The 26,035-nt window shown below is 42.9% G+C and overlaps 1 protein-coding gene across 2 annotated transcripts in view; it reads left to right on the top strand.

The window, feature by feature from the left end:
• The window catches only part of LOC137425471 (sister chromatid cohesion protein PDS5 homolog B), a 258,555-nt gene that overhangs the window by 154,475 nt on the left and 78,045 nt on the right, over positions 1-26,035 (top strand). For both annotated transcript variants that reach the window (XM_078776694.1, XM_078776693.1), the window contains exons 6-12: positions 12,781-12,907; positions 17,205-17,285; positions 17,404-17,544; positions 19,788-19,903; positions 21,225-21,319; positions 23,993-24,138; positions 25,560-25,711. In XM_078776694.1, the coding sequence (XP_078632820.1) occupies positions 12,781-12,907; positions 17,205-17,285; positions 17,404-17,544; positions 19,788-19,903; positions 21,225-21,319; positions 23,993-24,138; positions 25,560-25,711 (858 nt within the window). The remainder of the gene's footprint in view (positions 1-12,780; positions 12,908-17,204; positions 17,286-17,403; positions 17,545-19,787; positions 19,904-21,224; positions 21,320-23,992; positions 24,139-25,559; positions 25,712-26,035) is intronic.

Raw genomic sequence — 26,035 nt, 5'->3', positions numbered from 1 at the left:
TGGTGGTGAACAGCTGAAATTAAACTTTTTTGTTTGTTTTATTAAACTCTTTTCCTTTCACCTCCTCATTTTCATGTGTTATTTGTGAGCAAGGGAATACAGTCTTCCCCAATGCACTAAAAGGCTGAATCTATTCTACTTGTGGACACTTTGCCAACTATCTTCCTTTTATTTGCATCCCTATGAACAATAGCTTATGTAGCCCGCATTAAATCCCTGGATATAATTTGACATGGCACTCAAGTATGATGATACTAATGATGTTGAAACCGGAGGTGAAATTGTGTGAAGCTGCAGTAATTAATGTAATAACTGCAGAAAGTTCTCTCCTAGTTATGAAGGGAATTAAAGTGCTGGGGTAATGAGGTCAGGAGAGACTACCAGGGTGAAAATGACACCATTAAAATAACCTGGCGAAATCATTTATTTTCTGCCCAAACATTCTGCCTTTAAAACTGGTTCTTGAAGCTTGAGTAATATTCATACGTTGTTTTGTTGGTTATGTTTTCTGGAAAACATCAGGAAGAGACAAAGAAAGGTAGAAATAAGTGCTCCATTCCCTTTGAAAGCCCTTGTTTCTCCATTCTATGTTTTCCTCTCTCTTTTCATTAACGACAGTGATGTTTGTGGCCAATTAAGAGCTTAAGAACTAGGGAACTGTTTTTCTGTGTTTTCAAGTGATGTGTTTCTGGGGTTTTCCCCCTTAGGGTCATTGATTTCCAAAAACTGGCATTTTCTTGCTCGAACAAAACTAATGCAAAAAGAGTAAACTCGTGTAGAACGATTGTCTTACTTATCAACACAAAGGCACTGCTGTGTTTATTGTTTTTATACTGCAAGAGCGAGGCTCATGGAAGAGCAACAAAAAATGTGCTTTATGTGCCATGGACACCCTCTTGGATGTCCATGGCCATTGGCTGACGTATTTAGTGTGCAGAACATGGCTGTGAGTAGCATCGTTTGCTGGTGGCATGGCCATGTCAGGAACTTGGAATTTGGTGATAGCTCACCATCATCATCACCTTTAGAGGCCATTTTTCCCCGCAAGCGGGGGTTGGCCTTTTTCGGGGACCGTGGTTGTTGTTGTTTTTCGGTCCCCTTTTTGAAGCAATGTTTTACGGCCGGATGCCCTTCCTGCCGCCAACCCTTTTTGTCGCCTTTTACGACAAGCAGGGAATTACCAGTGAACTGGTACTCAATTAGCCGACCTCGGAAGGATGACAGGCTGAGTCAACCCCCCTGGCGTTAATTCAGCGATCGACCGGGATTCAAACCCAGGATCCAAGGATCCTAAGCTGGTACCCTAGCCGCTAGCCCAACACCAGGGATACCATGCATGGTTTTTTTTTTTTTCACCTTCATCATTGGTGAAATAAGGTGACATAAGGGTGAAAGGTGCGAGGAGAGCTCGGCGGGTGAAGTACCAACCGAGAATGAAGGTGTGGAGGTTGAAAGAGGTGACAGTAAGGGAGGCATTAAAAGAGAGGCTGAGTCGGGTAGAGGATGATATGGTTGAGCTTGAACGTGGTTGGATGTCGATGAAAGATAGTCTGTTGGGAGCCGTTGGTGAGGTATGTGGATGGACAAAAGGACCACCGAGGCACTCGGAAACATGGTGGTGGGATGATGAAGTTGGAAAGAGGATTGACGAGAAGAGGAAGAAGTTCAAGGAGTGGCAGAAGGCGAAGGGTACGGGAGCAGAAAAAGCAGAACATGAAAGTTATAAGGCAGCCAAGAAGGCTGCAAAGAAAGAGGTAGCAAAGGCGCAGGAGACATGTAGGAAAATGTTCGGAGAACGCTTGGATTCGGAAGAGGGTCAGAGAGCGGTAATCAGGATTGCAAAGCAGATAGCGAAAGAGAGGTGTGATGTGATGGGGGTGAGTTGCTTGAAGGATGAAGTGGGACAAATCGTTGTGGACCCAGATGGAATCAAAGGAAGATGGAAAAGATATATGGAAATGCTGTTGAATACAGAGAATGAATGGGATGGCAACATAGAGAGTAACCCAGTTTTAGGACCGGCAGAGAAGATAACTGAGAAGGAAGTTGAGGAAGCGATAAAAGCAATGAAGAGTAGAAAAGCGGGAGGGCCGACGGGAGTTGTGGGAGATATGTTGAAGGCAGCAGGAAGTTGGGGTGTGAAGAGAATGGCAGAGATCTGTAATCTGGTGGTGAAAGCAGGTCACATTCCAGTGGATTGGGAACTGAGTACCCTCGTCCCTCTATACAAGGGGAAAGGTGACCCTCTGGAGTGTGGCTCGTACCGAGCGATAAAGTTATTGGAGCATGGAATGAAGGTATTGGAAAGAGTGTTGGAGAGGAGGATAAGGAGGAAGGTGAAGATCGACGAAATGCAGTTTGGATTTATGCCAGGAAGAGGAACGACAGACGCGCTCTTTATTGTGAGGCAGTTGCAGGAGAAGTACTTGGAGAAGAGGAAGAAGTTGTTTCTTGGGTTTGTTGATCTGGAGAAAGCATTCGATAGGGTTCCAGGCAAAGTATTGACATGGGCATTGAGGAAGTTAGAAGTGGAGGAATGGTTGATCAGAGTTTTGATGGCAATGTACAAAAGAGCGCGCACAGCTGTAAGGACGAAGGACGGGAACAGTGGTGAGTTTGAGGTGAAGGTGGGAGTGCATCAGGGGTCGGTACTAAGTCCACTACTATTTGTAGCTGTGATGGAGGTGCTGGCTCAGACCGTAAAGGAGGGTTTACCATGGGAGTTGTTGTATGCAGACGATCTGGTGTTTATTTCGGAAAGTGTGGATGGACTGAAGGAAAAGATGAACACGTGGAAGGAATGTATGGAGACAAAAGGTCTGAAGGTGAATATAGGAAAGACGAAGTGATGGCAAGTGGTAAAGCATGTGGTGAGGTGGAAAGAACTGGGAAGTGGCCATGTGCTGTGTGCAGGAAGGGTGTCGGAGTGAACTCCATTCAATGGACAATGTGCCCTGAGTCGGTTCATCAAAAATGTAGTGGTCTGAGAGGGTCATTAACCAGTGTGGCAGCTACATTCAAATGTAAGGTGTGCACAGAGGGAGCTGCAGATGGAGGAAATGCTGAGTTGGATCTTGGAGACGGCGTGAAGCTGGAAGGTGTGAAAACATTTTGTTACCTCGGAGACATGCTGAATGGAGAAGGTGGATCAGACTCGGCAACGGTTGCTCGAGTGAGATGTGCATGGAAGAAGTTTCGGGAACTGAGTGGCGTGCTGATGAGGGGAGTGTCGTTGAAGCTGAAGGGAAAGGTGTATGCTGCATGTGTGAGAAGTGTTATGATTTATGGGAGCGAGACATGGGTCATGAATGTAGAGCAGCAACAAAGGCTGGAAAGGGTGGAAATGCGAATGGTTCGGTGGATGTGCGGAGTGTCGTTGAGAGAGAGGAAGACAAATGATGAATTGCGAAAGATGATGGGAATAGAGCCTGTGATTGATTCTGTGAAGAGGAACAGGTTGAGATGGTTTGGTCATGTGTTGAGGAAGGATGAAATTGACTGGTTGCGAAGAGTGATGGAAATGAATGTAGAAGGAAGTAGAGGACGGGGAAGACCGAGAAAGACTTGGCTAAAGATGGTGGAAGAAGAAATGCGGGCAAGAGGGTTAACAATGAGAGATGCAGAAAATAGGGCAAAATGGAGAAGATTGTCATGGGGACCACAAGGCTAACCCCTGCTCTTGCAGGGAAAATGGCCTTAAAATGCATGCTGTGTTGTTGTTGTCACCATCATGGGATCTTTATATCCATCAACTAAGGCTGGCAGACAGGCCACCCGGTTTAACGTTAATCTGAGGGATGCCACACATGTTAATTAATCGCCCTGCCTGTGAAACACCAGGATGACAGTTTATATTTGGACCACGATTCAAACCCAGGCTAAGCAGCTGAAGTGAGTGTGCATACCTATAGGCTATCTTGCCATCCCATTGGCCTACTGATACTGTTTGCAGTCGGCAGATTTGTCTTTCACAGACCGGAACTAAGCCGGAAGTGTGTGCATGCACATAAGAGTGCATACACATTGTCATGTACCTGTCTGACAGGATGGTTAAGAGATAGCACACTTGCCTTTTAACTGTCCAGCCACAGTTTTATTGCTGACCCGACTATAAACTGTTGGATTGGTGCTTCACAGACAGGTTGTTGAATCACAAAGTGCATCCCTCGGACTTGCGTTAAGCTGTGTGTCCCATCTGCTAACATTAGTTGGTGGACTTAATGATCCCATCAGGTCTTCTGCGAAGAGTATGCGACTTATCCCTTATATTCTGGTTGAATTCCGAATTATTTCCCACATGACCTTCAGTCGAAAGTCAGGCCTGGCTAGCCAGTTAATGGAAGACTTAATCCAAACACTTTCTCTGGCCAACCCCACAAGAAAGTGGGAGTAATTGGAGCCATTAAAGGAGTAGGAGTAGATATTGTCATGCACCTCTGGGAATGGTTTGGAATATCCATAGAGAGGCGCTCCTTATAATTATAAGATCAGATAACCAAATGGTCCAGCGGACGCCTCTTCTCCTTCCTTTATTAATGGTTTAATTTTTAGTCTAATTGAACTAGAGAACTGGTAGATTAACACCAACTTATTTTTAAGGAATATTTTATTGTAGGCATACAAGAATGGAAACTAAAGAACATAGGATAACGAATAACCAATAACTGTAACTAACTGTAATGCAATGGGCCAGCAATGGAAGCGAAAGTACAAGCAGAATAATAAGATTAAATGGGGAGGAAGATTTCGTTCTTAAAAAAATAATTTAAGATTCGCTGGGCACTGCTGGAGAAACAAAGATGAGCTCGCAAGCGATGTTTTACTTTGGTTACCAACTCATGGCAAACAGGCACCAGGGAGACCTGCGAAAACATATATATATAGATCAGCTTACAAATGATACTGGGTGTCTGGTTAACGAACTACCTAATGCCATGAGTGACAGTGATGAATGGAAGAAACGTGTCCTGGAATGCCGAGCTAGTTCGACACAGTTGTAGTAGTAGTCGGTGGAACTTTCCCCGTTCCGGAGCGATCGAGCCAGGAGATGGGCCCGTTGGATTTCCAGGCCATGTATGATAAAATAATGAGGGGAATGGAAAATAAAATAAATGCCAGGAGTGAGCAAATGAATGCGTAAATGGATGCTCAGAGTGAACGAATGGAAAATAAATTGGATACCCAAATTAATGAATTGAGGGGAGATATGAAGGGAATGAGTGACGAAATGAGGGGAACGGAAGAGCGATTTGAGAACAAAATTACTGCTCAAACTGACAAAATTGATGGATGGACGAGTGAATTGAAGGAAGAACAAAAGAATGATACAGATGGGGCACAGGAGAAACCAAGGGTGGCAGATTTTGAATCAAAACGGGGGGAGCTAACAGTGGGAATGGAAGAGTGTGAGACCTAAGCTGATAGGCTTGGGGCACAGGAAAGGGCATGCATGGAAGTAAATGGGGAATGTTTGGCTGAGAAAGACCTGGAAGGTTGTCGGGCTGGTGTGGATGCCGCAATGCATCAGCAAGGGGAAGAATTGGAACTTGTGCAGCACCAGGGCGGTGGTGAGGGGCAACAGTGGGTAAAGATATTGGAGGCCCATGTGACAGACCCGGAGCGTGTATTTATAGATGAAGGCCTGTTGGGGCCAGAATTGATTGGGGATGGGGATGGTAATGATTGGACACAGTGGCTGGACACCTGTGACAGTCTCATCAGGGAGGACATTGATCAGGTCCAAGAGAATCAGGGAGATGACATGAGGTGAGTCAGTCCGAGGATGAGATTGAAGTGACCAAGGGGACCCTCACCACGAACCATAATTGGGTAACAGAGGCTCCGAAACTGGATACCCAGTGGGGGGAAGGGGGCGAGGGGGGGGGGTGTTTTGGCTCCGAGCTGGATTTGGACATTTAAGAAACGGGAAATAGAGCCTTGGAGGAACTGGTCCCCATAATCAATTTGGAACAGCTGCAGGGAGGGGCAGAACAACCCGAGGAAGGAATCACCTGCAGCTGCGGTTATTGGGCACACAAGGCCAAAATCTTTAAAAAGAAATGTGAATTAACATTTAAATGGGAGTTTGATTTGGAACAGCCTTGGAGGGAATTGGTCCCCGGGCTGTGGAATTCGGACCAGGAGAGGTCAGTGGGGTCGGCTTCAGGGAAAATGTGCCCCTTTCAAAGTTGGATTATGCCAGCCAACTGGGGGGGGGGGGGGGGGGGCTGGGCGGACAGGACCTGGACGCGGGGTCCAACCATGGGTGTCGTGGTACGACCTTGGCCCCACGGGGGGTCTGGTGGAGTGTGGCATCCCTTGTCCATCGGGGCACCGCCCGAGCGTGTGTCTCAGGCCAGCAGGGTCACCGGACCCTGTTGGGGGTTAAGACCTCTGGGGATCCGAGGTGGTTTCTCACAGGTACCTGGGATGGTGTATTATGAGGACCACTAGGGGGAGGTGTTGTAGGCCGCGCTTTGGTGGCGGCACCACGGACGGCCAGCATGGGCCTGATGTGGTGACCGCCCGGGTATGCAGCCTGACAGCCTCTCCCTGAGACTCTGGGACAGCCAGCATGTGTTGACCTGCCATGCTGTGCTGGTCTATGGACGCAGGTCGAACCGCATGGACAGGAATGAATATAGCCCACCAGACAACCATTGGGGCATCTGTGGAACATGATGGTGTGAGAGTGCTTTTCCACAGATGTCCTTTTGTGATTTGTGGACTCTCGGCTGGGGAAGAGAGCCATTGGATTGTTGATTGGAAATGTGTAACGAGCCGAGCATACGGGCCATGCTCGGTTGGCAGGTGTATGGAGAAGCACCCTTCTTTGGTGAAATTAGTGAGTTGTGAAAAATATTTAAAGCATGGGTAATCTGAGGGTTAGATGTAGATTTAAGGGTGAACTTTGTAAAGAGGAATGGGGGACACTGCACAGTGGCACCATTATTGATCCAGGTGTGTTAGACCAAAGTGTTGGAGGCTGGGATAAAATTGATAGAGTAGCAGGACACAGCCTTCAACAGGCTACGGGGGCGACGGCGCCGATACTTGGGAAGCAGGGTTGTGGGGATGTGGTTGGGTAGTCGGGATGTGAACGTGGTGCTGTGGGTGTCCGAGGTGTGTGGACCATATCTTCTGGATGAGTCTCCTGGGGGAGCATGGCTGTCAGCTAGACCTTTGCGTGGTCAAGTGTGGATGGGCACTGGGGGCTGCAGTTGTGTGGACTGGGGGATGTGAGAGGTGCAGGGGGCGTGGCTGGAGGTGCCACTCACTGTGACCGTGCCTCCCAGGTCCGAGGCAGTAGTTGTGGTGGAGTTAGCAGCAGGTGCTCAACACATTGGCCAGCTGGGGCTAGTGGAGTCGTGGTCCGCACAGGGGACGGAAGGATTGATGGTGTGTCGCACCCTTATGGACGCTCATGGGCCATGTTGGCGTTCCGACTGCCCCACTTGTCCCGATGACCCTTGCACGGTAGAGGGGCGGAGCTGTCGTAGCCAAAAGTAGTAGTGCAGTGATAGTCACCGGGGGAGGCGGATCTACATACTTGCCAGTACAGTAGGGATAAAAGAGCAATTTGGAAGAATTGGATCGGCCCTATGGGACAAATTTTGGGATTTCGTAGGGTGGATGACACTCTTGGACCCGACCAACCTGCACTTGAGGTAAGTGCCTTGTTGTTACTGCCGCCGGGTTTCAGTACTTGCTTGAGGAAATTGGGGACATGAGTAATTTGGAATCGGGGGTGGGTGAGAGTGATGGCATGGCTGGTGAGGGGATTGGTGTGTGTGCCACAAAGTGTCTTGTGGGTGGCGTTTGTTTATGTGAAAGAGGTGTTGTGTTTTTGTTGGTCGGGAGAATGGAGGTGATTATTGTGATGTGTTTGGAAATTTTGGGGGGGGGGGGGGAGGGGCTGTGTTACGTTTGTGGGGGTAGGGATACTTTAGACCATGTAGATTTGTCGGTAGCATGCTTCAACTGTTGTGATGAAGAAGAAGAAGAAGAAGAACCAACACCATGTAATAAGTAGAGGACCTGTTTAGCCCGGATGTCGGATGAAGTTGTATATTTGTCCTTGTCACGAGGGGGCGGGGCATGTTATTTAGCTCAGGGATTAGGTTAAGTAATTCTCTGTTCATTGTTCCCTATGTGATTTATTCTTTTAGTCAGGTTCACTATGTTTTTTCGTTCAAAATCATGGTAGATTAGCAAACCTATACATTTTTGGAAACGTTATTACATGGAAAATCTGAAAATCAATGTTTACATTTGCCAATTCCGACCAATTCGATTCGACCAATTCGACCAATTCCATTCGACCAATTCGACCATTCGACCAATCGCTTCGATCGATCATTCGACCAATTCGATTCGATTCATCGAATTCGATTCGATCGACCATTCGACCAATTCGATTTGCCAATCAATTTGACCGACCTTTGCTTGTGTGGAACGGACTGTGAAAACGATGCGGACTATATTGTCGGATACGACACACAGGACAGTGATGACGAACTCTAAATGGCATATTCTGTAATCGTGTATGTTTGATGCCATTGACTGCCTGTGTATATTTTGTCATTGACTGCCTGTGTAGATGTGAAGTTATACTGACTGCATGTGTATATATGATTTTGCTGACTGCCTGTGTATGTTTGGTGATATGAATTATTGTGACACATTTTGATGTTATTAACTGCCTGTACAAAATGATAACATGTATTTGATTATGCAACTTTATTGCGAATATAAAGACAGTATTTTGCAATTCAAAACCTTTGATTCGTGTCTTACCATTCCCCATAGCACTAATTTGATACTTTCATTGGATTCCTTGTCCCTGAAAATATAGGTTTAGTATATTTTAAAAAGTTTTTAGGGTAATTAGAGGCAGAAATAGAACAAAATATGTATTTTACAGTGGCCATTTTGAAAATCCAAAATGGCCGCCATACAGGTATCTCTCCAAATGTAAACATTGATTTTTAGTTTCCTTATGCTATAACCTTTCCAAAAATGTATAGGTTTGCTAATCTACCATGATTTTGAACGAAATATAATTTATTGACATAGTGAACCTGACTATTTATCTCTTTTGGCACGGCATCATAGACACTAGTTAGAAGTGCCCATTAAATTACACTAAATAATAATAAAAGCCAACCGGAAGCCAGTTCTGAGCACTGCCGATGGACACCACTTGCTACATCACCACGAAAGGTCGAGCCGGCCGAGAGCCACGCCGAGAAGGACAGTTGTTGGGCGGGAGTTGACCAACAGGACGGCCGGGGTAAGAAGGGACTCGCTGTTTGGCAAAGTATGACCGATGACATCAGAGGCGGACTGCGTGTGGATTGGTGGAGAGCTGGACAATGTAGCGGTGGCCTGCGGGCATTGGTAGAGAGTCACAGAGGACGTCATGAGACAATCAATAAAAGAAGACTCGGACCAACATTTTCTCTCTTCTTCTTGCCCCTCACGCTTTCCTCTTGCCCTCACGCCTTCCTCTTGCCCCTCACCTCTTTGGCTTCTTGGTTCTACTCTTGGCTCTTTGCTCTGACGGTGGTCCTTTGTTCATGGGGAAGGCTTCATCGCGGCCAGGTGTTTGGTGCGCAAGGACGACGAAGACAGGCGCGGCTGGAAGAGTGAATCACACGTCTGCTCGCTCACTTCGCGCACCGGGCCAGGATGCGCGGACCGTGCAGCGAGGCCTGGCTTTGCGCACGCACCAAACAACGAGCGGTTTCGCGCCAACACCAGAGCCGCGTGCCGGGGCGCCAACACCGTCGAGACTGCGTTCAGGTGAGACTAAATAACACACAACGGAAGTTGAACTTGGGGACGACTAAGAAGAAGACCTTTGTTGGTCGAAAGCTTGTCGACAATTAAAGATCGACGTCCTGAAGCTACGTCCGCGTCTGATTTAATCTCCCGATTATATATGTGTGTGTGTGTGTGTGTGTGTGTGTGTGTGTATGTACAAAAATACCAAGAAATAATAGCTGACCTTCTGTACTCTTGCCTTGTATTCATATTTTGATCTCAAATTAAAATTTATTGAGTACTTTATATGGCAAAAATAACAAATTTGGCTTCACTGATACAATACTTAAAATACAAACTACTCAATCACTCACTGGACTCCCTCACACAGCACGTGACTGGAAACGAATAGTTGCATGGGGAATAAATAACTGACACGTGCTGAAGATACGGTATATTATTGGGTAAAATGCCAGGGGCAGAGAAAAGGCCCCTTTATATAAGGGTATGTGCCATGTGGCAAAGTAGAGAAAAGAAGGGACATTCCATAGCTTATAGAAAATGTTGAAGAATAGAAAAGAAGGGACATTCAAAAAATCTCGTGTGCATGCTGTACTAGCTTTGTGTTCTTGGGTGGAACCAAGTAATGCTCTAGAAAAGTTCATATAAAGGGGCGCCAATTTGATTCATGCACCTGCATGAAGAAGTAAATGTATTTTATTTGCCAGATGTAGGGCGCGGGCGCCCCTTCATATTAACTTTTCTATATCCTATTTTTTAAATTCTATTTATGAGAAGTAAATTATTCAGGATCAGAGCCGACGCGCTCGTGGGGGGTCTGGCGTGACGGGTTCTCTCCTCTCTCTTTTGTTTGTCCAACCACTCTTTCTCCAACGCAACCACTCAACGCAATCACTGAACGCAACCACTGAACGCAACCACTGAACGCAACCACTGACCACCCCTGACGACCAACTCAGCTCTTGTCATGGACCTCTCTACGCGCTCTTGCTCTGACGACCCAGCTCTTTCCTTTGTACTCGTCTCTCCTCTGTAAAAGCTCATCTGCCTTGGACCTCCTCTCGTCTCAACGGCTTGGGCTCCCTTTCGTCTGCCGGTAAAAGCTCCTCTGCCTTGGACACGCCCTGCCTGCGGGTTATATAGGCCCCACCCCTCAAACTTCGTGAACCTCCTCGATGTTTCTCTCCACACCCTCTCCAAGTCCAACCCCTTGTTCGTGGTTGGTTGAGTGGGGCTGACTCACTCCTCCCCTCTATGACGAGGTGGGGACCCGCCTATCTTCCCCAACCCTGCCTCGTGGTCAATGGCGGATGAAGGGAAAACCGCCCAACATGCAGTTGGCAATGCGAATTGCAATTGATGAAAAGGGGGGAATGGAAGTGTTGGGAGTGGGAATGAAGGGAATCTATCTCTTTCACTGGTGCAATGGAGTATTTCAATTAATGGGAGACACAGCCTTACCCTAAAACACAGAATAAGATATAACTATTGAACAGGGGTATTCTATGATTGGCTGTGGTGTGGATGCTTTATGGACTAATTATGGGATGCCCCTTTGACCTTTACACAGCTCCGGAGGCAGGAGGCGCAGAATAAACAATAATTATAATTCACACAATCAAAAAAATATACAGTCCTCATATCCGCAACAGTATTTTTACCTCTGCCACGGAAGGTGGATGGTGGTTATGTTCTCATTCCTGTCTGTTTGTTTGTCTGTAAACAGGATGTGGAAGGATTGAGACGACATTTTGTGGAGAGATTGGGTATGTGACAAGGACGAAATGATTAGATGTTGGTGAAGATCTGGATTTGGATCTAAGAATTTTTACAGTGATTCAATAGAGAAAAAAACCATATATAGCAGGATATCTCATAAAGTTGGGGACAGATTCGGACAAAACCTGGTGGTCAGAATGGGTGTGTTACAAGGAAGAATTGATTCAGTTTTGGTGAAGAACCGAATCCAGATCCAGAACCGAATCCAGACAATTTTTCTTAATTCTTCACCATTGAGTGATAGGGCTAAAAGCGATATTTTGCACGATATCTCAGAGTTATGGACACTACTGGACAGGTTGGGTGTGTGACAAGGACGAATCGATTTGATTTTGGTGAAGATCCAGATCCGGATAGGAGAATTAAAAAAAGAATTTAAAGTGATTTTTCACTATTGAGTGATAGGACTAAAAACGATATATGTCATGATATTTCAAAACGTATGAGACTGATTATGACAAAACTAAGTGGATAAGTTGGTTAGGCAACAACAACAAGCCAATTCGATTTTGGTTCAGGTCCGAATCCAGATCTGACCTATCAGTGGGATACAGAACGTAAACTGTTCAGCCTTGTGGAGGTATTATCTCTACCGAGTGCCATTTTATTTTCCAGCTGTTTTCGTCGTGTTTAGTATACGGAAGAAGAAGAAGAAGAAGTCCAAATACAAATAGGATGCTGATGGGCGTTGCATTTCCAGATGCTTTCTAGTTAAAATTGTAATGAAAATTAAAAATTGTTCAATTTTTTTGGCAGACCCTATATATACTTTGAGGGCTTGCAGGATGGCCGAGAGGTATGGACACTCACCTCGAAGCTGTCGAACCTGGGTTAGAATCCCAGCTCCAAACTGTCATCCCGGTGTTTCACTGGCAGGGTGATTCATCAATGTGTGTGCTGTCCTTTGGATGAATGTTAAACTGGGCGTCCCATCTGCCGGAATTACTTGGTGGATGTTAAATATCCCAGTGTCCTTTGCAAAGAGTATGCGAGTTATCGGTGGCATAATGAAGAAATTACAAATTCCTGCCCTGACTTAGTGTTGGAGTGGCAACCCGTCCAGTATTGTAACCCTAGCCATAGAAACTGCTTTGGCAGCATTGAGGCGCTGTATAAAGAATGGTTCATGATGTCATCGATACTCTGTTACGGGTATTTTTTTTTGAAATTTCTCTTTCACGTTTTTAATATACGATACGATTGTGTTTTCTGCAGCAATGGACACAACCAGAAAGTGCACATCCACATGCTGGATCTTATGAGTTCAATCATAACAGAGGGAGACAGCGTATCTCAAGAATTACTGGATGCCATCTTGGTTAATCTCGTACCAACGCACAAGGTTAACCTTTTTGTCTCTTTACTTTCATATCAACATGTGTAATGTTTTGTTGCATTTATTTGTCTTTTCTGTGGTGGCCTATTAACGTGAAATATTTCGTTTTGTTCTTTCAGAGTTAGACATAGGAGAAACACTTGCCAATATTTTGATGCACGCATCTATATTCGGTGATGGCTGCCCAACCAATTCCTCTAAATTCTGATCATAATCACAAATACAAAGTAACCAAATAGGTTTGTAATCGAACCATGCATGGACGCTCCAATGGAGTAATGATATGGAGAAATGGCCAATGACTTTGGAAGTAGATACATTTGCGAACAGGTGATGAATATTTGGTGCAGTTCTGAAACAAAAAAGAAAATGGGTGAAATATATTGGCATCCATGTTATCTTGGTGTGAAATGCTTTCGAAGTGGCTGCATTGTGAGCATGCCGATGACACCGTCATACAAACGCACAAGAATGAGAAGTGTTTATGATGTGGGACAAAGTTTGGGAATATAAATTTTCCATTTTAAAAGTTTTTCCTTATTATCCTTTTTACTTTTATTGTTTGTTTTTTTGTCCCCCGTCGCACCGCGGAGCGAAAGGGGGACTATGGCTTTCCCCTCCGTCCGTGTGTCCGTCCGTCCGTGCGTGCGTAAGCGAAGGACCGCATTCGAATTTGGTGTGTGGGTGCAACCCACGTCAAAATCCATGATGGCCGTTGCCATGTATGTCTGATGCCATGTATGTCTGAACCTTGTGAGCGGAATATCTTGAAAAATAAGCGAAGTACCAACTTCTAATCTGGCGTGTGGGTGTATCTAGGCATAAGGAAGAACCCTATTGAAAATTGGGTCGCCACGTCAAAATCCAAGATGGCCGCCACCATATATATGTCTGAACCCTGTGAATGAAATATCTTGAAAAATAAGCGAAGTACCAACTTCTAATCTGGTGTGTGGGTGTATCTAGGCATAAGGAAGAACGCTATTGAAAATTGGGTCGCCACGTCAAAATCCAAGATGGCCGCCTCCATGTATGTCTGAACCTTGTGAGCGAAATATCATATCATAACATGTTTTCTGCGTCTTCCACTTTGTCAACTCACATCACTTCTCCGACAGTGGACCTAGGCGTAACGCTTGTTTAACAGGGTCTAATGCTCTTGGAGGAGCTGCAACGCAAATGGCTACACACACACACACACACACACACACACACACACACACACACACACACACACACACACACACACACACACTTGATTATATTCACAACTTCTCTGAATGACGTTTTAAAACCAATCAAAAAAAATCTCCCTTGAGGCTTAGTTGTTACCTTAATAGTTTAGGCAGCTGGCTTAAGGGTCTTGAGTTTGAGCCTCTGTCAGGCCGTTGAAATAACACCAGGTGGGTTGACTCAGCCCGTCATCCTTCTGATGTCAGCAAAATGAGTACCAGCTTACTGCGGTAATCCATTGGACTATTCTGCAATGCAGTGGCGACCCATCCGGGATTGTACACCTTAGCCAAATGAAACTGCCTCGGCAGCCCCATGTGCCTTACGGCGTGAAAAGAATGGTTATTTTTAATTTACCTTTATTACTCTTCCCAAATACCTTTCTTGTATACTTTGTCGAGGCTCATATAAGAACTAACACACAACATATAACAAAGGGAGCAGGGGGCAAGAGGGGGTGAGAGAGGGAAGCACAACAATAGTAGGGAACAGGGACATCAGGAGATATGTGGAATATAGAGGGCTGAGGCAGGGTACACGGGATAAACAATATGGACTCTACATGGACCTCACTCCAAGACCGCCAAGACCACTCCAAGTCTTCTTCTTCCCACATTTTCTTTCACCTTCCATCCCACCAAATTTTACCAGTAGCCTCAGTGGAAAGATTATTGACATATGAACTGATACCTCGAATAATGGTGGTTCATTCATTCTGTTACCGAGGGTGGAGGAATAGGTGGGGGAGTGGGGGTGGGTTGGCAGATATTGTGTGTGTGTGTGTGTGTGTGTGTGTGTGTGTGTGTGTGTGTGTGTGTGTGTGTGTGTGTGCGTGCGTGCGTGCATTTGCGGGCGTGCGTGTGTGTTGGTGTCGGGGACTAGCGTGGGAGGAGGGGTGGCGGAGATTCACGTGGTTGGGGCAGAAGGATTAACACAACTGCTCAGGATATCAAACAAAGGAAAGCTGCCGCATAGTGAGCTTGTAACAAACTTTCAGAATGTGGAAGTCGACGCTCTCTCAGGGTATCAAGGAACGACTGTTCATGGCAATAGTTGCGTCCATTCTGCTTTATGGAAGTAAAGTATAGACATTCATTGCAACCCACGAGTAGGGACTGGATGAATGCTATACTCGACTTTTTCGTTCAGCTTGCAATGTCAGTTAGTCTGAACATAGGACAAATAAAAGCTCTATGGATCTCTTCAAAAGCTGTCGATTAAAATTCGAAGGAGACATCTCAGGATTATTGGGCACTGCTATCGCCACAAAAACAAACCCGTTTCCCATTATATACTCTGGACAACTAAACATGGAAGGCCGAAGCAGGACAGAACAACTCTCAACCACACCAACATGTTGAATAAGAATACGGGGCTGGAGACCGAAGAACTGCACACAGCAATGCTTGATCGAGAGGACTTTTTGGCTTGAGAGCCAACTTTAAAATAATAATAATCTATATATAATGGAGCAAGTGTTTATGATTATGTATGTATGTATGTATTTATGTATGTTTGAGTACCAGCTCACTGGTAATTCCCTGTTTGTCGTAAAAGGCGACAAAAAGGGTTGGCGGCAGGAAGGGCATCCGGCCGTAAAACATTGCTTCAAAAAAGGGGACCGAAAAACAACAACAACCACGGTCCCCGAAAAAGGCCAACCCCCGCTTTGCGGGGAAAAATGGCCTCTAAAGGTTTTTTTTTTTTTTTTAAATGTATTTATGTGTGTATGTCCGCTCTTCAGCCATTGGTTGGACAGCTGACCTGACGCCGCCCACAATTGTAACCTGAAATACTTAATCTAAAGTACCCAGAGGACCCAAAAGACTCCCCCCCTCCAGTTCCCTGAGGACCCAAAAGACCCAGAGGACCCAAAATATCTAAATGACCCCGATGACCCAAAAGACCCCAAAGACTGATGGAACCAAAGCTTTCAGAATCATTGGAATCTCCCACGATGAAGCTAACTATGAAGGCTTTTCACTCACTCACCGCAGGCAGGTTGGTGGTCTTTCTATCTTCTACCGACTCCTCTCCGGCCTAGCTCCCCCATCTCTGTCTGCTCTGTCCCCCAAATATTCCTACAGGTTGCACAAGATCTGCCTGCAACCCTCTTATGGTTAAACTGAAAAAAATCAAGACTCTCTATTCACCTCCACTCTTTCATTCCTCTTTTCATTCCTCTCCCTCCAGGTCTTTAAAATAGCTGTTCACCACCATCTCTTATCTTCCCCCATCTAAAACCTTGATCTTTTCTACCCCCGTTAATTCACCCCAGATCCACTTTTTTGAAATACCGACTTCTTTCCTGGAAGTCCTGGCAGTATACATGTGTTTTTTTTACCTCTCCCACCCCCCACTCCCCTTCCCACGCCTCCTCCCCCCAATCCCTCTCCTCCTCCCCCCAAGCCCTCTCCCTCCCACAGATCTCCTGATGTCCCTGCTCTCAAATGATGTACTTGTGTGCTTCCCTCTCTCTCCCCATCTTGTCTCCCGCTCCCTTTATCATATGTTTTATGTGTCAGTTTGTCATTTTGTGATTAATGTTGCTCTTACATGAGGCTCGGTCTTGTATACCAAAAAAACAAAAAAACAACAACTGTACGTTAAGTATTTCATGTTACAATTGTGTGTGGCATCAGGTCAGCTGTCCAAACAAATGGGTGAAGAGCGGACACACATACATCCATACATACGTAATCACAAACACTTGCTCCATTATATATAGATTTATCTTATAGGCATCAATTTTTTTTAATGCAGAAATGAAGCCTTGTGGAAGAGCCAAACGGCAGAGAGGTGAGAAACACAGTCACAATGAAGGAGAAAGTAACATAAAGTTGAGGAACACGGGGTTTGACAGTGGACCAAATCGACATCAGGATAGAAAAAGGGAAAATGGGGGAGGGGAGGGATAAGTACGCAAAGGTCGTATTTGTGTACACACATTTTAGGCTTGTGGAAATCTAGATATCATATTCGGGTATGGTTAATTATTATTGTACTTTTGCCATTTGTGTCGTTTATCTTGGGGCTGTGATGAAATTAGTTGTTTGGTTTGAATTTGCAGAACTTGAACAAACAAGCTTATGAGCTCTCTAAAGCTCTCCTGAAGAGAACTTCTGAAGGCATTGAGCCTTACATCACCAATGTATGTTGATCTATTCTCTGTGTTCTTGTATTCCATGTTGAAATGCTTTTTGTGATCGTGATTTTTGGACAAAGACTAACTATAATTATCTTCTGCCTTCCTTGCTGCACATCTGTAGTTTTTCAATCAGGTGTTAATGCTTGGAAAAACATCAGTGAGTGACCTCTCTGAACATCTATTTGACCTTATCCTTGAGTTGTATAATGTCGACCCACACCTACTGCTTTCAGTGCTACCTCAGCTGGAATTCAAACTCAAGGTTTGAACTGTTTGGATCACCATTTCCATCGAAGCACTGCTTTATACATTTAAAACATGTCTCTTGTTGTATGGTCCAATAATTAGTGTCGTTAGTTGAGTGTAATTTAACTTGATGGATAAATTGCCATGATTTTCATGCTTGTCATTAGAATAAAATACTCAGTATGTCCATTTGATCATACTGTTTTCTCCAGGCTCTAAAACGTGTGAAAAGAGAAAGTTCAGGAATCAAGTAACAAAAGGGCTCTTTGCCCATCTGTTTCATAAATCGATAATACTGGAGTCAGATATGATTTCAATTTTGATTTTCTTTCCTAATTCTAAGCTAATTTTATTCAGCAGGCCATAAATAGAGAGAAATAGCATTGCAACTTCATAAAATGACTAATTATCACAACTTCAATATTCCACAAATGTCTTCAAGGGCACCTAGCTCCTGGGTTGCTGTTCTGGGAATACGGGACTTTAGAAATGGTGTACGAATGCTAAATGAGGCATTTTGCACATGCGCTGTGTGTGCATTTTGAGCCACTCCCTTCCACTAGCCGGGGCACGTTTAACCTGCCATTGCTAGCGCAAAATCTGTAATTCAAATAGTCTTTTTAACATAATTTTCAGGACTTAAACCAAAGAGTGGACGGTTAATCATAATCGTTGTGTTCCTGAATGTAAATCAAACCCACAAAAGTTTCGGAAATACTAGATATATCCTTAGACGAGAGAGGTCGATTTTCTCCATTTAGCAGTAAATGCAAAAAAACAGAGTATAGTTCCTCTTGTGGCCTCAGAACCAAGCAATTAAAAAAATTACAGCCTTCACAGCCACAGCAGCTCCCACTCCTCTCCCCCCAACATGATTAATAGTAAATATCATCATTTTGAACGTATCCTGTGCATTAACAAGCCCCAGATATGTCCTTCCCATCGGTATTCAGAAGCACCCCAACCAAATATGGTGTCCCCCTCCAACTCTTTCTTTGTACAGAGGCACACCCCAGTTTTCTCTCAGGTACTTTTCCAATTATTATTTTTTAACTTATTTTAGAAGCTTCGTGACCCTTTCTATGTAGCAATCCATATCTGGCATGCACTATAGCAGTTCACTTGCCCTAAAAAGTCTGATTTTGGCTTAATGGTTAGGGTGCTGACTTGGGATCCGAGGATCCTGAGTTTGAATCCTGGTCGATCGTTGAATTAACGCCAGGGGGGTTGACTAAGCCTGTCATCCTTCCAAGATCGGCAAATTGAGTACCAGCTCACTGGTAATTGGGGCACTGTATCAGCGGCACAAATACGCTTCCAAAGAAATGATGCAAACCAGCAGCCGCAGGATGCATACGAAAACAACAACAACAACTTGCCCTAAATATCGCTGATTCTAGGGGTTTCTGCACCTGTGCGCCGAGCATTCTGGGGTGGATTACATCATTTCAAAAGTCCTGTATGAACATTGTCCTAGAGACCATACCACTAGCCCATGTCAGGGTTGATTTTGAAAATGATGAAAATGAAACTGTTTGCAATACTTATAATAAATTTAACTCGCTCCAAGCCTCTTGAAATCCAAGCAAACCTGCCAACTCAGCGATGTGGCACCCTCATCCATGTCATACACCTTGTGCTCCATTGTTCATCCTTAAACCACATAACAGTCACAACATTCATGTAGGTTAAACTGGTAGGTTAGCAACCTCTTTGAATACATTTGCTGGTAGGTTAGCAGCACATACTTCATATTACACATCAAATTGTTATACAGCTGTATTAAATATAACTTAAGGCAAGCATTCTTTGAAATGTAATTCGTTCATTTATTCTAACAAGACTTATTTTTTGTTCAGAAATACATTGCTCAGGATTAATAAAGCATGTATACATCTTGCTCAATATTGTTGCCCACGATCATCATTGTGAAGGTACGACACAAATAAGCCGATGAGGGGATTGATATGTATTGATGGAACATGCATTCAGGAGAAAGGTTATTTTGTGAATCATTGTCTATCGCCATTAGTGGTGATAAATTAATGTAATGCCTATTTAACCAAAGTTCCTTGCTCTGTGTTGCAATCCAAGTGTGTTGGGAATATGGCCGAGACTTAATTTTAATGGCATGCAACCCCATCAGAGAGTCTTGCCACATATTTTTGTTATTCGAGGATGTTGATCTGCAACTTTCTTAGAAATATATCTTTGTGAATGCTGAGGCCTTGTGTTTTGTTACTTGCGGTTGCCTTTTAGAGCAATGACAATGAAGAACGTCTGGCTGTTGTTAAGCTCCTCGCAAAAATGTTTGGGGCAAAAGACTCGGAGCTCGCCTCACAAAACAAACCACTGTGGCAGTGCTTCTTGGGACGGTATGTGGGTAATTGGAGGAAGGTGGCGGGGTTAGGAGTCATTACTTTAACTTGCGTTTGTGAAGTATGACGTTGAAACTTGAAATCTGTAGAAATGGAAATCTTTTGAGATCAGTAAAATCAAACTTATGTATCCGGAGTTTTTTCCTTCCTTGCTTTTATTTAGATGAAGCATGCTTACCCGTTTGCTTCGCTGACAGGATTAATCATGAGACAGCTTCTTGATTTTGAGGTCAAAGGTCATCTGGAGGTCAAATTTCTAAAATGGCCATTTTTCATCCAATTAACTTGAAAATCGAACAGCATTTGTATATTGAGTCACTGAATTGGAAACCCAACTATTTTTGTGGTCAAAAGGTCAAATGTCAACTCTAGGTCAAACTTCAAAAATCATAAATTTTCATCTGAAAAATCATAAATTTTCATCCTATTTACCTGAACTGTGATCAAGATCGTCAATTTTAATCTTGATAAAATGACAATTTGCTGGATAAATTGCAACATTTTTTTCAGGGGGGTGGGGGGGGGGGGGGTGGTTATTTTGCAAGTATCATGCTCTGCATGATGCCTTCTTGTTTTATGTTCTTAATACAGGAAATTAATACTTTATTTTATGTTCTTGATACAGGAAAATAATACTTTATTTTATGTTCTTAGGACAGGAACATAATACTTTATTTTATGTTCTTAATACAGGAACATAATACTTTATTTTATGTTCTTAACACAGGAAAATAATACTTTATTTTATGTTCTTAATACAGGAACATAATACTTTATTTTATGTTCTTAACACAGGAAAATAATACTTTATTTTATGTTCTTAACACAGGAAAATAATACTTTGGACAAACTTTAAAGCTGAAGTCCCTAATCTTATTTTCCCCATTACCCCCCAAGTTTGTGGATTTGTGGTTCATGGTGATTTTCAAGAATGTAACCACCATGAACAGCAAGACACTGGTGTATATTCTTGAACACTGCGTGGAGTATCATGTTCTATGAACTCTCTAGTTTGTTTATTCATGTTTATTTATTTTTCTTTTATTTTTACTGTTTATTTGCCTTTATTTATTTATTGTTTAAGTGTACTCTCACATTCAAATTTTTTGTGCTCATTTGTATTCTTTATGCTTGAAAAGAAGAAATGGTATATAATTTAACTTTTAAAAATGTATGAAATGGATTTCAAACAAAGCTTTTATGCAGCAGAAATTTTTTCTTTTGCAGTGTCTTCCTTTTTTACAGGATATTACTTCTTTGATCCCAAAAATAAGGTCATGTTAATTTTTCAATATTTGCCCATATTTCATTGTTGCAGCTTTAATGATATTCATGTTCCGGTTCGCTTGGAGTGTGTGAAATTTGCAAGTCACTGCCTGACGAACCATCCTGAACTCACCAAGGATTTAACTGGTACGTGGGAATTTGATCAAAATGCATCATCTAAGAGAACAATTTGGACATTGCATTGTGACTGAATTATTAATATTTTGGTTTTGAAGGCCCTCTAACTAATATTACTTTCGTGAAGCTGTATGATTTAACTTTTTAAAATTTGAGTATAAAATGAAGAATAATTTCAATATATGACATTTCTATATCAAATTGACCTTAAGTTGACAAATCTATGCAAAAATTTAATATTATAATGCTGCTACCTTTGAAAGAAAATATTTTCATGATGATATCAAGTCACCATGATGTCACGACAATCATGGTTTAAATAAATATTGTCACAATGCAGACAATAAATTCACATTCCAGTGTGGACAAACTTGCACCTGTAGCCAGCCTGTCTAACGCATTCACTTTTTCGCTCAAATTTGTGACTCTTCTGCCTCTTTCCAGCATACTCATCTTCCCCACTCATCTTATGTTTAGAGGCCATGGTTAACAGTGATCATTAGGTTAGGGATATGTTGCCGTATTCTCAATTTTTATCAAACGTGGCAGAGAGTTGTGTTTTTGTAATAATTAAGGTGCGAGTGACATGGTGAATTGAGCAGAGGTGTCTGGAAAGTGTTGGTGCGTTGATGATTTAATTGTTAAACAAAATGATAGCATCTCTGTGTTGTCATAACAGCAGCCTCTTTTGACGGTTTCGTCGAAACAGTTATTGGAAATGGGTAATATTTTCTGAACTTGCCCGTGAAATTATGTAACCAATACATGAAAAATAGCAAATATTTAGATGTCATGCTTGTCCGAGAAACAATACTGTTTGAATACTTAATTTTCATACGATGCTGTCTTGAATGGCCATGTTTAGAGTTCTAGATAATTTGCCTTGGGCAATAATCCTAGAGAGGAAATTGGAGTGCAGTGGTACACGGGATGTATTTGGACATCCCGTCTTGCAGCTATTCTTGGCCATTGGCACTAAGTGCCAACGTTGCCATTACATCCCCAAATTGTCTATGCAGAAGTAGAAGAGGTCCACCAGTTTCTCCTACTCGCAAACAGCTTTAAAATGATTTGCACTCAAGATGATACTGTATATTAGTATCTTTTCAATTAATGTTATGAACGTGTTCTGTCTGTAGGCCACCTTGTCATCATTTTGTGGTGCCCATTTCTCATTGTGTCACCAATTGTATTTGTGCAAATGGTGCCCAGACTAATATTACAGCATGAGCAAAGTATCTGCATCTGGCTTTGACATGAACCGAACTAGTTTCTTGTCGTTGCCATTTGTTATGTTAATCTAATGAAGTGTCTGCAGGCAGTTTCTGAGGCTCAGCAAGCTTGCTACCTTGGAATGGTCATTTTTACCTTCTGCTACATGTCAGACAGAAGTAATTGACACTGCCAGTGTGATAACCACATACCTATCATAATGGCATCCGCGCCGTGCGTGCCCAGCTCCAAACCAGTAGGAATTTTTTTTTGTTTTTTTTTTGAAAATGGCGCCGAAGCAAACTCATCGTGCTCATCATGCGATCCAACAAAGTCCAAAAACAGCCAGTACTGCACAATCAAAGGTTCTTGGACAATATACAATTATTCAAGGCAATAAGGCCTCAAATCTGAACACCTTGTATTCTCACTGCAGTTATTGTCATAGTAATCTTTCAATTGCTCATTATGGGATTTTGTCAGAAAAAGAGCAAGACGTGGTTTAGATGAAGGTTGTTTTCAATGGCTGACAGAGTTAATTTGCATAATCATCTATGTTTTTATTATCCCCTTAAGTCTGTATGCATACTTTCAATTTATTATCAAAATATTTCTTTTTTTTGTATTTTTTTGTTCAAGGAATCTTGCAGTAAATGAAAATAGTGTATGCAAATGATTAAAGGCAGGTCTGATGATTAAGATGTCGATATCTTCGTTGTTTCTGATGCTCATATTTGAGTTTCTATCAACCATTTCTGTAATATTCTTGAGTTATTGATGCCATTCGGATTGGCCCTTGCTTGCTTGTTATTTTATTATCCCCACACTTTTTGAAAAGTCTGCTCCATCTGTCTGTCTGTCACACTATCGTCACCTAAACGGTTGTGCAGAAATTCACCAGCCTTGGTAGTTATGATCACCACATGACAATAAGGTGCGAGAACAGTATAATTGTTGGGCCAGCAACGCTGGGGCCCTCAGGTGGGGTCAAAAGGTCAAGTACCAAAAAATGCAATTTTACAGACACATTTTAAAATGACACGTTGTATATGCAATTTACATTGGGGTATGCATGAATTATGTACCAATTTTTGGGATTTGACCCCCAGTTAATGCCCATGCAGTGGGGACTTAAGTCACAGGAGTCAAAATGGGGCGTGGGGGTTGTTGGGGGGCGGGGGTGGGGGGGGGGGGGGTAATGAGTCATTGATATTGAGTCATTCCTGGTGGAACTTTTTGCCATCTTTCAACTTTACTTTAGGTGGGAAGCATGTGGATTTGCGATGGCATGCCATTGACTTCCCTCTAGTCTATATGCTCTTGGTTGGATAACCTCAACAGTGCTATCTTCTCAGTATCTTCAGTTTATTTGATTCACTTGCACTTTGTTATGATCATCTCTGCTCATTATGTCTTGCAATTGTTACAGGGTGAATACGATTAATCTATTTATTTGTTTTGTCTTTGCAGAAATCCTTAAAGTACGATCTCATGACCCAGAGGAGGCGATCAGGCATGATGTCATTGTTTCCATAGTAACTTCTGCAAAAAAAGACCTTTCTCTAGTCAATGACCAGCTGCTTGGTTACGTCAGGGAGCGCATGCTGGACAAACGAGTAAGATTTATTTCTATATACTATCGATGTAATTTAATGTAGCTCTTTCTGTCTAATGCATTCCATCAATTGGAAAATATCCACTTATTTTGTAATAAAAAGTATTCATTGTCAAGACAAATGGAATCAAAAGTTGAGTTGTGGTCATGTAGGTGCCAACTAACATTACATTACCATCACTTTTGAGTGTCAAACACTGCCTCACTAATACAAACCTTCTGGTATAATAATTGCTATAAAAACAAAAACAAATTTGATTGTGTATTGGCAAAGCACTGCCAGCTCTAAAACATACAGGTACTGGTTACTTCAATGGACATATGATGTCATCTTGTGCGTATGTGCTGAAAAGTTCCAGAACTTGTCGATATTTACTATTTTGTGAACCAGTATTAACCATTAACCATTCATTAAAGCCATGATTCTGATAATTTGCTGTTTCTAACGAAAGTTGAACCAACACCTTAATATTTTTGTCAATTCATGTTTCTTTAATTGGCATGAATCAGAATTGTTCGAGATGCATTGTCAAATAAATTCTCTGCACGTGATGTGCAACGTGTGCAGAGTAAAACGAGTGTTAATATATGTCCGTATGATGTCTAATAAATAAAAACGATACAAGCACATCTGACACGAGGCTGAGGCTTCAGACTTTGGCATGCTCACGAGGCTTTATACTAGTATACAATACTCAGTATGACAGCCTGATTCAGATTCTACTAAATGTGGAATATATTTTGATGCAGCTCTTGCTTATTACTTAGCTTAGCAGAGGTCGGCCTTTTTTCAGTTCCCAATCCATATGTTCCAAAAACATGTTCTTTGGAATTTGTCAGGACTCTTTGGTGCCCAAGCAAAAGGCCGCAACCTATTCCAGGCAGAGCTGGTTCTGTACGTATGGCATGTGGCACCAACTTCTTGCAGGAAATGTATTCTCTCGTGTAAAATGCCTTGCTGGTATACAAAAAAAACCTCTTACAATACCATACCAGCCAGGCACTTTGCAGTGTGGAATACCTACTTACGGGAGAAGATGGAACAGTAGTTACTGACTCAGTTGGCAAGAAAATATAACACAATCAGGAATAAAGCTGCAATTGTTTCTTTGAACGAATAATAATTCGATAGGAGACAAATTCCATCAAAAGTGAAATTGTAATCGTTAACTTTGGATCATGTCCAGAAAATTCACCTTGATCATTGGATTTAAGGATGTGTTTTCGGTGAGGCTTTGCAGTTTGTGGAGGTGCATAAGTAGTGTTAACTATTGATTAACATGCTTTTGATTTGTGATGACATTTCATTCTCATTACAGTGTTATAGTTATTTTGTCAATGAATCAAAGATCACGTGTTTTACTTGTCGAAGTTGTAATGCGTAAAGGCTGGAAGAGGCAAAGGTATTGTTTGCTTTCACAGTGGCGGGTCCGAAGAGAAGCCATGATGGGCCTGGCACTCATCTACAAGAAATATTGTTTGCATGGTGAGGTTGGGAAGGAATCAGCAACGCAGATCGATTGGATTAAGGACAAGTTGCTTCACATCTATTACCAAAACAGCATTGATGACAAGTGAGCACGATCCATAATTGTACTGTTATGTGTGTGGGCTACAAGGTAGTTGGTGAAGTGTAAGGCCTTAGCATGGACTATGTGCTTGCATAAGAAAGTTCATTTGTACCTGTAATCAGGACTTCATGTTTAGGCTAAGATTGTCCATTTTTTTATACCATAGGAAGACAGTGTTGTGCGTGGTAGTGATGATCTAGGTGTGTCGTATGATCTGTCCTTCCTGTTTGAACCTGCAAAAGTCAGGCATGGATAGGTGAAGGGACCCTCAAGAGGGTAATTAATGAGGTTACTCAGCACGGGGCATGTGGTCGCTCCCTTCTCCAC

Source organism: Myxine glutinosa, chromosome 4 (genome assembly GCF_964187855.1).
Source record: "Myxine glutinosa chromosome 4, kmMyxGlut1.1, whole genome shotgun sequence".
In the NCBI taxonomy this organism is placed as follows: Eukaryota; Metazoa; Chordata; class Myxini; order Myxiniformes; family Myxinidae; genus Myxine; species Myxine glutinosa.
This window is presented reverse-complemented; position numbering and strand designations above follow the sequence as displayed.